This window comes from Mixophyes fleayi, chromosome 3 (assembly GCF_038048845.1).
Source record: "Mixophyes fleayi isolate aMixFle1 chromosome 3, aMixFle1.hap1, whole genome shotgun sequence".
In the NCBI taxonomy this organism is placed as follows: domain Eukaryota; kingdom Metazoa; phylum Chordata; class Amphibia; order Anura; family Limnodynastidae; genus Mixophyes; species Mixophyes fleayi.
Genome location: NC_134404.1, coordinates 316,626,647 through 316,642,399, shown reverse-complemented (window position 1 = coordinate 316,642,399; position 15,753 = coordinate 316,626,647). Strand labels below are relative to the sequence as shown.

The 15,753-nt window shown below is 40.2% G+C and overlaps 1 protein-coding gene across 22 annotated transcripts in view; it reads right to left on the bottom strand.

Annotated features, from left to right (window-relative positions):
- NRXN1 (neurexin 1) overlaps positions 1 to 15,753 on the bottom strand; it is a 1,083,382-nt gene that overhangs the window by 478,972 nt on the left and 588,657 nt on the right. For all 22 annotated transcript variants that reach the window (XM_075204069.1, XM_075204087.1, XM_075204059.1 and 19 more), the window contains one exon: positions 608 to 781. In XM_075204069.1, the coding sequence (XP_075060170.1) occupies positions 608 to 781 (174 nt within the window). The remainder of the gene's footprint in view (positions 1 to 607; positions 782 to 15,753) is intronic.

The window sequence follows — 15,753 nt, the reverse complement described above, 5'->3', positions numbered from 1 at the left end:
CTTACAAAAAAAATAAAAATAAAACACAATAACACATAACAATAAAAAATATGATATGCCAGAATGATAATGAGGAAATTAAATGATAACAATAAAATCAACAACTAAATGAACATTAACATGATATTCATACTAAGCAAAAAAAAATAATTAACAACAATATATTGTTTTAATGTTATAAAATTTTGTTATTCCATTAAAAGCAATTTAAACAAAATGGGAAATTCATTTATAATAGTTTTCTCAAGATTGGCACAGTAGAAGAAAGTTTGGCAGTAATATTGTGATAGTGTGATGTATAGTACTGTAGTATAGTATATACAATATATAGTACTGTATAGGAGTGGTATTGGAAAAAAAAATTGTTTACATACGTAAACATTAATCTAAAAGGTGCGATATAGATATATATATATATATATATATATATATATATATATATAAAATTTTCATTTAATAACTAAATATGTCATCAAAGAAATAACCATGCCATGAATTATCATAACAATTATCATAAGCATAAATGAACCAGATGATTGTTTCACATTGATGGAACTATTGTTCACATAGATGGAACAATTATTATGTACATATATAGTTTGATTACCTTCACATCCTCTTTCTATTTGTCCATTACACAATAGAGCATCTGAGATCAAGTCTGGAAGACGTCCATTCAAATCAACAGAAGCGAGGCAGCCTTGGAAGCCTTCCTTGGCGTGGACCAGCTTTGGCAATGTTTTGTACATTTCTTTGGCAACGCCTCCTATGTATAGGTCACCTTGCAAAATAAAGACAAAGCATTTGTAACGTTAACAAAATATATACGACAAATGGTTTCAAACTATATAAGCATGTTAAAATTCTTAGGATCTACAGCATTGTAAAATTCACAATGTTATGCCGTTTGCAATGGAACAAAGAGGTGTTAGGCACACGGTTGTCTGAGCTAACCATAGGGATCATAAGAATAACTCATAACATAACCGTCATAATAAACTCAAAATATCTATACTAAATAATTTTCCGATATTTTTCACAAGCCATGGTCACACAGTGTCAATAGGTTGCTTAATAAAATGGTGCTATGTGCAGAAAAATGTGATGTATTATTATTATCGTAGATTTGTAAGGCGCCACAGTGCTCCGCAGCGCCGTACAGTAGGGAAGACAAGGACATACATAAAACAGGACATACGTAACAAAGGGTATGGAGGACCCTGCTCATTAGAGAGCTTACATTCTAAAGGGAAGAGGGCACAGCTGAAACAAGAGGGGCGAATGTGGCTCAGAGTGGAGATTGGGATAGTTGTGAGGGTGCATTAGTGTGAATAGTGTTATCGAGGATAAGGTCACCTCTAAAAAATAGATGGGTTTTCAAAGAGGATCTAAAGATTTGAAGGCTGTGGGAAAGTCTGATTGAGCATGGTAGGGAATTCCATGAATGGGGAGCAGCACCGGAAGAAGTCTTGTAGGCAGGAGTGAGAGGTTGTTTTCAGAGACGAGACAAGGCACAGGTCAGAGGTAGATCTAAGAGAGCGGGATGGAGAGTATTTTGATATGAGATTTGAGATGTAAGCAGGGGTGGTGTTGTTGAGGGTTTTGTAGGTAAGGGTGAGCAATTTGAATTTGATTCTGGAGGACACAGGGAGCCAGTATAGGGATTTGCAAAGTGGTTCAGCAGATGTGGAGCAGAGAGAGAGGAAGATCAGTTTTGCAGCAGCATTTAGGATGGATTGAAGTGTGGATGTATGGGTGTCAGGAATGCCAGAGAGTATATATTGTCAAATGGTGTCAATTTTGTCTTTGAAATAAAATCATGGGCAGTGAGGAAGGAAGGAGGAGGAGGTGCAGGTGGACAGAGAAGTGAGTTGAAGGTAGCAAAGAGGCGACGTGGGTTAGAAGAAAAAATAAACCATATTAAATGCATGTTAGTTGATTTTTACACTTACATTTAAATTAATAAAAATAAAAATAAGCAACATTATGGAAGTGGGTGGTATGAGTCAATTACTTTCCTCTGCACCAAATGAACAATAGCTGAAAAAAATGATTGGCATAAATATGCACAATAAACACATAAAAGTCTAAATAGAGCAATAGGTAATTTGCAATTTTAGTTAAGTAATTCTGAAGTTTTAGCAACAGTATCATAACTCCAAATATTGTATAAATACCATTAATCAGATGTGTTTTCTTTCTCTTAGTTATCAAAATTAATATAGTCTAAGAAACTATAACAAAGTATGGAGAAAAAAAGGAGAAAACAGGTATCTGACCAAAGGTCATAGGTCAAGAGAAGATCAGTGCAGCTGAAAACACTGTGACCTTATGATGTGATAAATGTATTTTCTCTTGCAGAAACATCAGCTGTGAAAGGTGAATCTCCTTTTAGTGAGGCTCTAGTGGTAACATTCTTAACACACATAATCAAACATGGGGTCAGACAGAACTCTTGTGAGTCAACAAATGTCAAGGATAAAAAAATCATTGCTAGGGTTCCAGACTTCCTTTGCACTGACTACAGTTAATATTATTTATAAAGCAAAGATTGAAGTACAAAGAAAAAAACGTATAAAAACAATTGGAGGTGGAGCTACGGAATTACCTGTGACAAAAGATAAAGTAAAATAGTCACTCTCTGCTATACTGATTGCACTTGTGAAGATACCAGCAATTTCAATGTAACAAAAGTAAACAAAAAATAACACACATCCTCTGTAAATAAATAGCATGCTCACACAAGCAGGGCCCCCTCTCCTAGTTTTTACTTATGCAGTTATGTAATTTTGCAGGTTGTACTTATATAATTGCGTAAATTTGTTCTTTGTATTTGTTTCATTTTGTCACTTTTGAACTTATGTTATTTTGCTATTTTGTGGTATGTTCTAACCCCCTATGTACGGTGCTGCAGAACCTTTGTGGCGCTTTGTACAGATAAAAAAAAAACATTTAAACCTATATTTCTGTCTTCTAGTATACCCCAGCACCTATTTACAGATTTGTTGAATTTCCTTTTTAGTTATTTTTTTTAATCTTCCAGGAGGATAATAGGAAATAGTTAATTTTCTTTGCATTTGGATGTGATAACAGATAAGCTTAGTTCTGTGCACTGGACACAATATTCTAGACAACAGATCTGTTGTCACCTCTAGCAGTTATAGGGGGTTAAACACAGACAATTCTGAGGTGATCTGCAAGTCTAAACATTTTTAGATTGATTAATTGATTGAATGATTTCTCATATACTCAGCAAATAAGCCCTATCCATATTGAGTAACCACAGACGAACCACCTCATGCAAGCAACTTTACAGTTATAGTTAGAATTTCTTCGGGGAAAAAAATCAGATTGCTTATTCTTATTGTAAAATAATTTGCCTTTCCTCTTACTTTTTTCTTCATTGTTTATTAAAAAGCATAATACTTTTTACAGGGTGGGTTTTACTCACATATGTATGCTAATGTTTTATAAGTATTTGGGTAAGTATTAAGTTATTTAAAGTGTTTAATTGTGTTACACAGTCTGTTTGCACACTCCTCTGTCTTCCCAGCTACAATGTTGTGTTTCCAAAACTGTCTACCGGCCACTCAACAGGCTCACCAACATTTCCCCCAATTTCAGCTAAAAGTGCATTTTTGTAGTTTAATAGCAATCATCATCAGAATATGAGCGAGTGAGCGAGCGAGCGAGCAAGCGAGGGAGCGAGCGAGCGAGTGAATGGGTTGAGAAATGAGCAGAGCAGCTGACCCGTGATCATGGGAACTAGAGAGAAGCAGGTACAGAGGAAATATTGTGAAAGCTGGAGGTGAACTAGGAAGAGCCTAAAGCAAACCAATAGCTGCCACTTTGTTTAAACCCCGGTCTACGTAAAGGTCTTTTTTTTTGTGGTGAATGCAACTGCCAGTGATGACCTGTTATGTATAAGCCACTTGACAGTGACTAAGGCTAGATGCTGAGTTTAGTATTTCTGTGACAACATGGACTAATGAAAATTTCTTTAAGAGCTTTGCAAGGCATAAACCACAAAGCATCATAGCTCTGTTGAACAGTGTGCATAAGGACATGCTACTGTATTTGCAAATTGTACAGGATGGTACTGGGTTGTCTAGTGGAGAAAGTGATCGTATGCAAAGCTTATTATTAATCATATGTATTTTAAACTGAACAATTAAATGTAAACCGGATGTATTGGCAGTAGATAAAGCCAGAGTTAGAAGTTCTCAACTGAAACTAATACTGGACAGAGATTGTGATGGACTGTCATCTTGTTCCTTGCTTCCTCTGGAGTCAAGTAACAGATTATGAAGTGTTAGAAGCAGATCTAAACTACATTAAAAAACCCGGGTCACACCATTCATAGAGCAGGCTTCCCGGGGCAGACCCGGGAATTTCCCCACCAAAAGACCCAGATCTAATTCCTGAGTCTGATGACCCAGAAATTAGATCTGGGACCATTCATACTGTACCTCGACCTGGGTCGTCTGGGCTTGCCCCGGCAAAAACCCAGGTTTTTGGTGCATTATGAATGGGGTATTAGCAATACACAGGAGCAGTGACGTACATCTCCATCCACAAATATCATCCCCTGTCCTTGCTCCTAAAGTTTGTACAGTTGAAGCTCAGGAGGACCCAAATTACCTGAAACCTACTAGCTGAAGCTTCTACAATTAGCAGTGTACCCCAGATCCGCCACCACCAATGCTCCTAAGATACTGGTGGGAATAGTAGGACAGGTAAGAATAATAATTGGCAGCAATAATAACTTTAACCAGAAAGTCAGGTAAGGGACGACACAGAAATATATATATATTTTTATTTTTGTTTAATGAAGAATATACATTAGTGAGATTACAATTGTTACAGATTTGGATACTAGTAGATCCATGGATTACAAGAGCCTGAAGGCTTTAAATATTTCATTTGGTAATTTTGCTCCTACAGTCAGGCTTCATTTTTGTTACCAACACAATATAAGATTGTTCTGTGTGGTTTTGCATAAATTGCACCATTTGTATAGATCCCAGTGGGTAAATTTATCAAGTTGCGGGTTTGAAAAATTGGAGATATAGCAACCAATCAGATTCTAGCTGTCATTTTGTAGAATGTACTAAATAAACGCTAACTAGAATCTGATTGGTTGCTATAGGCAACATTTCCACTTTTTCAAACCCGCAGCTTGTTAAATTTACCCCCAGGGCATAAAACTGGCATTGTGTTCAGCGATCTGTTGGTTCTAAAAAAATACACACAACTGGTGTTTGGTTTGGAAACTGCACAAAAAGACACATTTAAAAATTGTAGTATGAAACTAAATGCACTATCCTGGCCTGGATACATACCTTAATATGATTAATTGAGAGGTACGTGCTCCAAATATGCTGTAAAAATATATCAAAATAAGAAGCCACAAAAACGTTTAGCAAGCTTGTAAAGGTTGAAAAGATTCTGACGTAAGTGGCTGCAAAGAGACATCTTACTAGAGCATCAGCTGAAGCAGCAGGTTTAAAATCACCAAAACTTTATTATATGCTTGAGCAGTCAGGGCTTGAATAAATAGTGCATGCCTATTTAGGGATGCTCACAGATGACCTTCATCCACTGAGTCTGATACAGACATTGGTTATCCTTACACTTGGAAAATGATCTCAAGGTCTATGATCATAAACAATGTAGCTTTATTATCTGTGTACAGCAACATGAAACCCAGCTGGAAACCAGAATTATTAGATAAACAACACTTCTCGCTCTACACACATAAATGGTCCTTACAAACGCCTAAAAGAATCATGATGTCCTGTATTATATATATAGTTTTCTTGTACAGATGGAATATAGGAACGTTTGCCCTTTGTAGCTTTGTATTCTGTCTAAATCATACTTACCTACTCTTGGAAACTTGTTTACAGGAGAGGGGCGTGACTGGAGAGCGGGAAGGGGCGGGTCGCGGCCAATCGCTTCATTTTGGCCTCACCCCCCCCCGCAACGGAAATTAATTTTTTGCAGGGGGCGGGATCAAAATGGCGTGATTCACCGAGAATCGCAAAATGACGCGATTCTCTGTGAATCGCGCCACTTTAACAAGGGAATCCGGGATGCGGGAAAAATGCCTGCTCTTGCGGGAGCCCGGGAGACTGACCTGAATTTCGGGAGTCTCCCGGACTTTCCGGGAGAGTTGGCAAATATGGTCTAAATCAGAGTTAAGAAACCTGTGGATCTCCAGCTGCTGTCTCTTAGCAAGTCCTGGCAAGAAGCTGGCAAGGCATGCTGGGACTTTTAGTTCCACAACAGCTGGAGGGCCACAGATCACTGATTTTCACCTCGGTGTCCACCACACTCATATCTCCTAACGCAAACTGGTCTATAGCTGGGTACGCACTGCAGAAAATTACTGCAGAGGCCATTTCTGTAACGATTTTACCAACGACTGAAGTCACGATGAGCAGACAGATTTATATGTACACACCTACACGATTTACCTTCAGATCTGTGCTCTTCATCTGTCATACAGTGAAACATGTGACACAGAGGACTTATGTAAAGTTGAACACAAATTGCGTTATTGGCTAGCAATACACTATTTTTTTACTTCTTGGCAAGTGCACAAGACACTAATACAGAAATTACTGATTTGTGCACATGCTCAGATGTAAAGAAAATCTGATTATATGCCAATAATACAATTTGGGTTCAACTTAACATACACTCCAAAGAGAGGAGAGCACAAGAGAAAGGTGGTGAATTATTTTGCATTCTTACTTGTGCCTGAAATCCCCTCTGCTCTCTGTGGGGATAGCTTAGGCTAGGTGCAACTGGCGAATTTTCCGACCAACGTGTTATCTACAACAACTTTACCTTTGACCGATTGTCCGATGGCTTGGACGATAAATGCGTACACACTAGTCACATTTTAGACGATTAACGAAAAACTGACCTTCCGGGCACCGACTTTTCACAGTCATATTGTCATGAGAAAAGATTAGAATTTTGGACACACTGAAACGAGTTGTAACATGTAACGATATCCCCAAGAAATTTAAATAAAGGGCAGAGCATGTTCAATAGTAACCACCCCAAACTTCATAAAAAAGCGAAGGTAACGTTTTCTTCATACATTCGTTAGCACGTGTATAGTGTACTTTTTTTTACTAATATGGATACTGTTGAAGAACGACAAGCAACTGCTCTTTTTCTGCTCGCTGTGGCAAGAAGACTTCAAGTACAGACCCGAGGGGAAAGAAGGAGAAAGAATAGATCTTATTGGACAAAAGAGTGGTTCAAGAGGAGAGACTGATTCTCTCATATGCCCCTGCTGCAGGCGATACGGGACAACAACCCCGATGACTTCAGGAATTTCCTGAGAATTATGAACCTACATTCCAGGAGCTGCTCCAACTAGTCACCCTTATCATCCAGAAGGAGGACACCCATTTAAGGAGACCCATATCTGCAGAAAGAACAACAGAGACTGATGCGAATTTCCCTGAACATTTCCCAGTGTAACCATTAAAAGGTCCAATGTTATACTGCTAATATAAATATGTTGAAACGTTATATTTTTCAATTGTTAATTTTCTTCTAAATAATTCAACAATAAATCTGTTGGATTTACAATGTGTGGTTCAATTATAAAACATGTTGAATATACATGTAAAGGGTTACAGAACACATGTGCAAGATGCATTACCACTTACAAAGGTGTATTTATAGACATATATAAAATACAGATCTATACAAAACACAAAAACACATTATCATCATCACCATTTATTTATATAGCGTCACTAATTCCGCAGCACTGTACAGAACTCACTCACATCAGTCGCTGCCCCTACAGTCTAAATACCCTAACACACACACAGACTAGGGTCAATTTGTTAGCAGCCAATTAACCTATCAGTATGTTTTTGGAATGTGGGAGGAAACTGGAGCACCCGGAGGAGACAAACGCGGGGAGAACATACAAACTCCTCACAGATAAGGCCATGGTTGGGAATTGAACTCATGACCCCTGTGCTGTAATACAGATATTTTATTATGTGTATTGAGTGTACAATAAGGTGACAAATAGCTATAATTATGGAGGCAAACATAAGCAATACACATATAAATGGAACATTGCAAAATGACATATGCTGTACGGGGCAGCACGGTGGCTAAGTGGTTAGCACTTCTGCCTCACAGCACTGGGGTTATGAGTTCAATTCCCAACCATGGTCTTATCTGTGAGGAGTTTGTATGTTCTCCCCATGTTTGCGTGGGTTTCCTCCGGGTGCTCCGGTTTCCTCCCACACTCCAAAAACATACTGGTAGGTTAATTGGCTGCTAACAAATTGACCCTAGTCTGTGTGTATGTTAGGGAATTTAGACTGTAAGCTCCAATGGTGCAGGGACTGATGTGAGCGAGTTCTCTGTGCAGCGCTGCAGAATTAGTGGGGCTATATAAATAAACGGTGATGATGATGATGATGTACACATTAATGCAATAGACACCTGCTATTGCTTTATCGCTAGAAGCACCTAATTACCAAATGAGTGATGTGCGGACACCACACCACGTGGGACTGGTACAGGCATCAGAAATTAACATACACACGCACCCAAAGGAGTCGCAGCTCGAGGAACTATCGGCAGTTGCTCGTGGATGATCGTTAGGTGATTGGTCGGAAAATATTAAACAGTACGACCAACCAAATGAGCCGACAATCGACACTTTGGAATGACTTTTGACAATCGTGTCAATATAAATATTATCCCGACTCCCGACCGTCGTATGTCAGCTGATTTGTACGAAAATTCTCCAGTGTGTACAGCTTTAGGATTCAACTCCAATATAGAGTTCTGTGTGACGTGCAATAAGAGATAGAACTTGTTTGGCTAAACCCTTAGACATAAGAAACTATGAACACAAAGAGACTGAACAAACATTCTGTAACATAAGCTCTCCCTTTTTGTCTCACAACTTCTCCTCCCTCGCGCTCACCACTAATGTCTCTCTTGCTATATATTTTGTTAATTGTTGTTTCATTTCCTTTGCTACACTTAGTGAAGTTATTTTTCAATGACTTTCCCCCAGATTTGACAGACTTTGGGTGGCACAGCTCCAATTTCCCTGAACATTTCCCAGTTTTGCTGTGTCATTGGAAAGTTACGTGTTATTCCATTTAAAGAGCGATTGTTCCACAAGGAAGTATTCAGCTACTTGTTTTTAACTCCTGCGCTCTTATTGATTTAACATTAGTTTCAAGATTGACTTAGGTCCAGATCTTTTTGTATGGTAATTAACTTGGAAACTCACAATTTCCAGCTACATCTCAGGTTTCAGGGCTTCATGCCAACCCAGAATCTCTTACGCCATGTTTTTCTTTCAGTTTTAGCTGTTAGCTTCATCTATTTTATGTTTATAGTTAATAGCAGCTGATAATTCCTTCATGTTTGTAGGAAAAACCTGATAATTCCAATGTGTGATATTTTCCAGAATGGTGTCTTTCACTTTAAATAACCCCTGTACTAAATCACTTACCTTACCAATAACAGAACTTGATGGAGAGATCCCCGCCATTTGCTCAATTTAGCATAAGGTACCGCTCTTACCATGGGCAGACAATCAGCCCACCAGCCCGTAATTTTTACGGGTTGGGCACCTTCCCCCTTATCCTCCGAGCCACTGCTCTGAACAGAGCAGGGATCAGAATAGATGCCTGGGTAGAGGGCGACAGCGCATATGCAGTTAAGCCTCAAAGCACCGGCCTTGATATCAGTACTCATATATAGCCGGGACCTCTGACGATCACATTTGGCACTGATCAGGTAGCTGGTGTCACGGTCAACGGGTATCTTTTGGATCCTTAAAGCCTGCTAGGTTTAGTGCCACCTACCGGGAGGTGGAGGAGTATAATGGGACAGAAGGTTTTCACCAGTGACCCCCGCAAGGGAGTTTAGTTTTAGCAGCTTTTGCCCCGCTGGTCGCGGCCCTCCAGGTAGGCCCCCAGTGATATCAAGTGGAGAGTGCTGCATGTAAGAATATACATCGGAGACAGTGGTCTACAAGCAAAAGTACAGGGAATCCAGGCGGCTAGGAAGGAGGAGGCTAGATCGGCAGGAGAGAATATTTGTGACAGGTATGCACAAAGGTCCAGGTAGCTGCAAGCAGGAGACTGGATCAGGCTGGTAGATAATCTGCGGTAGGTATACACTAAGGTCCAGGTAGCTTGGGATCTGTAGACTGGATCAGGGGGGTAGATAATCTGCAGTAGGTATACACTAAGGTCCGGGTAGCTTGGGATCTGGAGACTGGATCAGGCGGGTAGATAATCTGCGGTAGGTATACACTAAGGTCCAGGTAGCTTGGGATCTGTAGACTGGATCAGGGGGGTAGATAATCTGCGGTAGGTATACACTAAGGTCCGGGTAGCTTGGGATCTGGAGACTGGATCAGGCAGGTAGATAATCCGGGTAGCTTGGGAGCTGGAGTGGATCAGAAGGGGAGATATACTGCTACAGGTATTCACAAGGATCCAGGTAGCTGCAGTAGGAGACTGGATCCGACGGGAAGATAATCTGTGGCAGGTAGCGGAAACAAGTGCCACAAAAAGTCACGTTCACACAGGGTGAAATAGACACAAGACCTGGCAGGGAATGAATACAGACAGGTATAATATATATCCTGCCCATTAGAGGGCACTGTCCAATGGGAAACAATGGGAGCTGATAAAAGATGGATCTGTGTGTGCACAGACCCAAATCAAAAGAGCTCATGTATTGGATCTCTTCTGCTATGTAAAAGCAGTGCCCTGGTTAAATGTTAATTCCAAAATACCCGCCAAACAGAGTGAACTGAGACCACCACTAAACTACTTTTGCTGGGAAGGGAGAAGGTTTAGTACAAGGATTATACAAAGTGGAAAGATCCTATAACTCCATCATAATATTAATTCCAATTTTAGGACTACTAATTCAAAACATTATTGATTTTCTCTTAAGATCAATATGTTATTGCTATTGAAGGCTAACACTGTAAAGCATCTCAGGGTCAGCGTGCTACGAAAGTTCCAGCAGGTCTATAATATAGAGGGACAATTAGAAACCTAAAAAAATTGCATTGCAATGCTCTTATTTCTAGTGCAGTTACTTTGCTATAGTTTTACCTGTAACTTAATATCTTATTGTATAAGCAATATTTATCTTATTGATATAATCCTCTAATAATATAATATGAAGTCATTGGGGATGTGATTGGGTTCTAGAAAGCACTGAAAATATGAGCGGAAGCAGTCACAGAGGAAACAAATACAATTAGACAAAAAACAATTTTATAGGTTAGAGCCTCTTTAAATTATTCTTTTGACATAAAGCTTAGAACGTATTTTCACTCGCCTATATTTTTTCACTCTCATTACACAATGATCAGACTTTGTTGGTCCTTCCCAATGTTACTATGCAGTGAAATTAATAATGCATGCCTACTTATAAGATCTTAATGGCATTACGTTCGATACCTAGGTTTCATCAAAACCAGATATCAGCCCTGTTGTTATAAAGCTTTTAATACTCTATCTATAGGTACAGGTTCTAAGAGACCCACAATACATTACAATGTAGGCCACAAAGAGAATTGGAAATATGCTGAATCCTCACAAGTTTAACTCATGGCTGCAAACAGTAGTTATGATTTCACACATTCTGCCAAGGCATATTAAGTTTTAAAGGCATCCTGTATTTATAGATGTTACAGACCCAGTAACAGATTTTGAGTGAGGACACTTGAGAACCTTAATGGAAAACTCAGCTGCCCTTTTATCACAGAGATAAAAAAAAAACCAAACAATGGCAATCATTTAATTATGTATCTAGTGTAAGACAGATTTTACCAGTGGTTTTAAACTGTGTCCGCAGCCCTCATCAACACGTGTTGGACCACAGAAGCCCATGTCTGCAATCTTTTTACCCAGGCATTGCCGACGTCTAGTGGTAACAATGGTAAAAGAGAAGTGTACACTGTAGGAGGCTCCATTGCAGTCCTCTGATCTGTAGACCTACCCTGGCAGCTCTCTGTGGGGCTCATCATCATCATCATTTATTTATATAGCGCCACTAATTCCGCAGCGCTGTACAGAGAACTCACTCACATCAGTCCCTGCCCCATTGGAGATTACAGTCTAAATTCCCCAACACACACACACACACAGACAGACAGACTAGGGTCAATTTAATAGCAGCCAATTAACCTACCAGTATGGTTTTGTTTGGACTGTGGGAGGAAACGGGAGCACCAGGAGGAAACCCACGCAAACACGGAGAGAACATACAAACTCCTCACAGATAAGGCCGTGGTCGGGAATTGAGAGATTTTTTTATTGCAGCTGTAAGATGCGATAAAAAACAGCCTTTCTTGTTTTAGTGAGAGGAGCAGGGCTAAATGAGAGAAAGACCCTGGAAAAGTGGAATAGGACTGGGGGGAAGGGAGAATTGGGTGAGAGGAGGAAGGCTAAGAGAGATGGATTAGAGTGAGAAAGTGATGCAGGACTGGATGAAATGAGGGGAACTGAGTGAGAGGGGCAGGGCTGAGAGAGAGAAGGAGACTGGGAAAGTGCAGGAGGGCTAGGGTAAAGGAGGATGAATGGGTGAGAGGTGGGCTTAGAGAGATGGATTAGACAGAAAGTGGAGGAACATGAGGAGAGGAGGAAAACTGGCTAAGAGGAGTTGGACTAAGTAAAATGAGGAGGACAGGGTGAGAGGAGGAAGGCATAGAGAGGAGTGGAGAAGGACTGGGTGAGAGGAGGTGAATTGCGGGAGAGGGGGAGGACACAATGAGAGGATGAAAAATAGCTAAGAGGAGGAGGACTGAATGATGAGGAGGACAGGGTGAGAGGAGGAAGGCATAGGAGAGAGGAGTGGAGAAGGACTGAGTGAGAGAGGGAGAATTGAGGGAGAGGAGGAGGACGCAATGAGAGGAGAAAATCTATCTAAGAGGAGGAGGACTGAGTAAAATGAGGAGGACAGGGTGAGAGGAGGAGAAGTGGGTGTGAGGAGGAGGGCACAATAAGAGGAGGAAAACTATCTAAGAGGAGTTGGACTGAGTGAAATGAGGAGGACAGGGTGAGAGGAGGAAGGCATAGGAGAGAGAGGAGTGGAGAAGGACTGGGTGAGGGGAGGAGAAGTGGGTGCGAGGAGGAGATCTGGGTTAGAGGAGGAGGGCTAGAAGAGAGGAGGAGACTGGAAATGTAGAAAAGGATTGTGAATGAGGACAGGAGAATGAAATAAAAAGAATTAGGTGAAATACTAAATGATGAGTAAGTGGAAGGTAAAGAGGAAGGGAGGAATGTGAGGCTCGTGTGCAGTTAGATATACATTTTTTTACATATAAAAGGCATTTCCATACTGTACTTGCGAAAAACAAAAATGCCTAAACTTGCATCTGTAAGTATCAAGCACAGTAAGAGTGTGTTCACTTAATTGAGGCACATTCAACCCCTGGTGTAAGACACCTGCTGCTGATGATGAGGATAAAAAAATAAAGTAAATACATATTTGTTTTCTAAAAACGGCATGGCCCCCTCCCCTAAATGTGATACCAGAACCAGAGCTCACAGCCTGGACTGGTGGCAGAACTTGCAGGGGGACGCACAGCATGTGTTGAAGGCTGGCTGGTGACACTATAACAGTGTAACAGGGATCCCCCTGTAATAATGTCACACATCCCCAGCATGCTCAGCACGGGGCTGAATCCCCTGGGAGAATCTGTGCCCAGTCAGTGTTGGGGGTAATAAATAATAAAATTAAGAAATCAAGATTTGCTCCTGTGGCATTGGCCGTAAATGTCTTGGGTATGCTGGCGCTTCATTAATTACAAGTGGCAGCATACCCATAGCTGCCAGAGCATGCAGACGCGTGTAGAACTCAAAGCACCAGCATACCCTGGCATCCAGAGCCTGCTGGGACTTGTAGTGCTTTAAAATACTGTTTGAAAACAAACACAGTTAAAAACTGTTTTAATAAAATAGATACCCCCTGATACCCTTTATACCAATTTATTACAATCATAAATCAATGCTGGGATCATCTTACGTAAGTCCTGCTTATAATCAATAAGGAAATAACAAACATATACATGATGCAGACTTGGAGTTGTGACATGAATGGGGGGATCCATTATCATTTTATTATCCTATGTACGTATGTTTATGTGCATGTATTTCATTCATTATTGGGGGAGGAAAATAACCACCTAGCCTAGGTGTTATGACCGTTTCGGCGTATCGTACCATTATCTGTATATTTTTACACATTGCCCTTAACCGAGACCGAGAGTGACGTGTAATATACAGAAATACATTTAAATGCAGAGTACCAAACACTGCATAAAACTGTATGAGAAATGTTATACGCCCCAAAACGGACACCTGCCGGCTGGAAGAATAGACTTGATTTTCTCTGACTTAGTTTTTATTTTCTCCCAGGACTCCTCTTTAAATAACACGGCACTAGTTACCACAAGCAGCTACACAAAAGCCTCCATTCAATGGGAAATACGTCCTGACTTTCAACTAGACAGGACTGACTAACAAAAGTCTATTCATTGCCAGCATCAAGTATCACCTTGTGCCCTGCTGCAGGCACATAGATTCTTAATCTGTTGTTATTAGCAGTCAATACGTGCGCTGGGAGCATGAGCAAATGCAGAAATTAAATGCATCTCATTAGATGTAAAGGTTTGAACATTATGTGCGGGTAGAACAACGAGAGTTCAAATTAGAAAGCATACCGGCCAAGTAAAGGAAATGCTCTGTACACAGTCTATATTATAATGATCTCCTGCTGCACTTCACCACCCCACATAGAGCATGCAATAAAAGGAGCACAAGTTACACACTGTGCAGGATTTTATATTCCGGACTGAAGAGCTAGTGAAAAAAACCTTCTGGTTTTAAAATGATGTATGTTGATTGGTGGTATGCTATGTGTGTGTGTGTCCGTGTGTGTGTGTGTGTGTGTGTGTGTGTGTCTGTGTGTGTGTCTTTGTGTCTGTGTGTGTCTTTGTGTGGCTAGGTGAGGAAGGGGATTATAGATGTCTCACAAATATATAGTATGACATTGAAATATTGAGGATGTGCCCTCTAATTATCAATGATTTTACAACCTGGACAATTAATATTAAACTAATACCCTCTATGTATGTATGTATGTATGTATGTATGTATGTATGTATATATATATAATAATATCACCCCTTCATACATCTCAAATCTCATATGAAAATACCCTCTCTCCCACCATCTTAGATCTACCTCTGACCTGCACCTTGTCTTGTCTCTGGTAACCACCTCTCGGTCCCGCCTGCTAGACTCCTCCCGTGCTGCTCCCCACTTATGGAATTCCCTACAATGCCCAATCAGCCTTTCCCACAGCCTTCAAATTTTTAGATGTTCTCTAAAAAGTAAAACCCATCTGTTTTTTACAGTTTACCTTATACCTGCTGATACTATTCACACTAACACACCGTCACAGCTGTCCCAATCTACACTCTTGTTTCAGCTGTGCCCTCTTCCACTTAGAATGTAAGCTCTATAATGAGCAGGGTCCTCCACACCCTTTGTTTTCATGTCTGAATTTATATTGTCTGCCTTGTATGTTCTTGTTTTATGTATGTCCTGTTTTCCGTACTGTACGGTGCTACGGAGCACTGTGGTGCCTTACAAATCTAAGATAATAATAATATTTATATATATATATATATATATATAGATATAGATA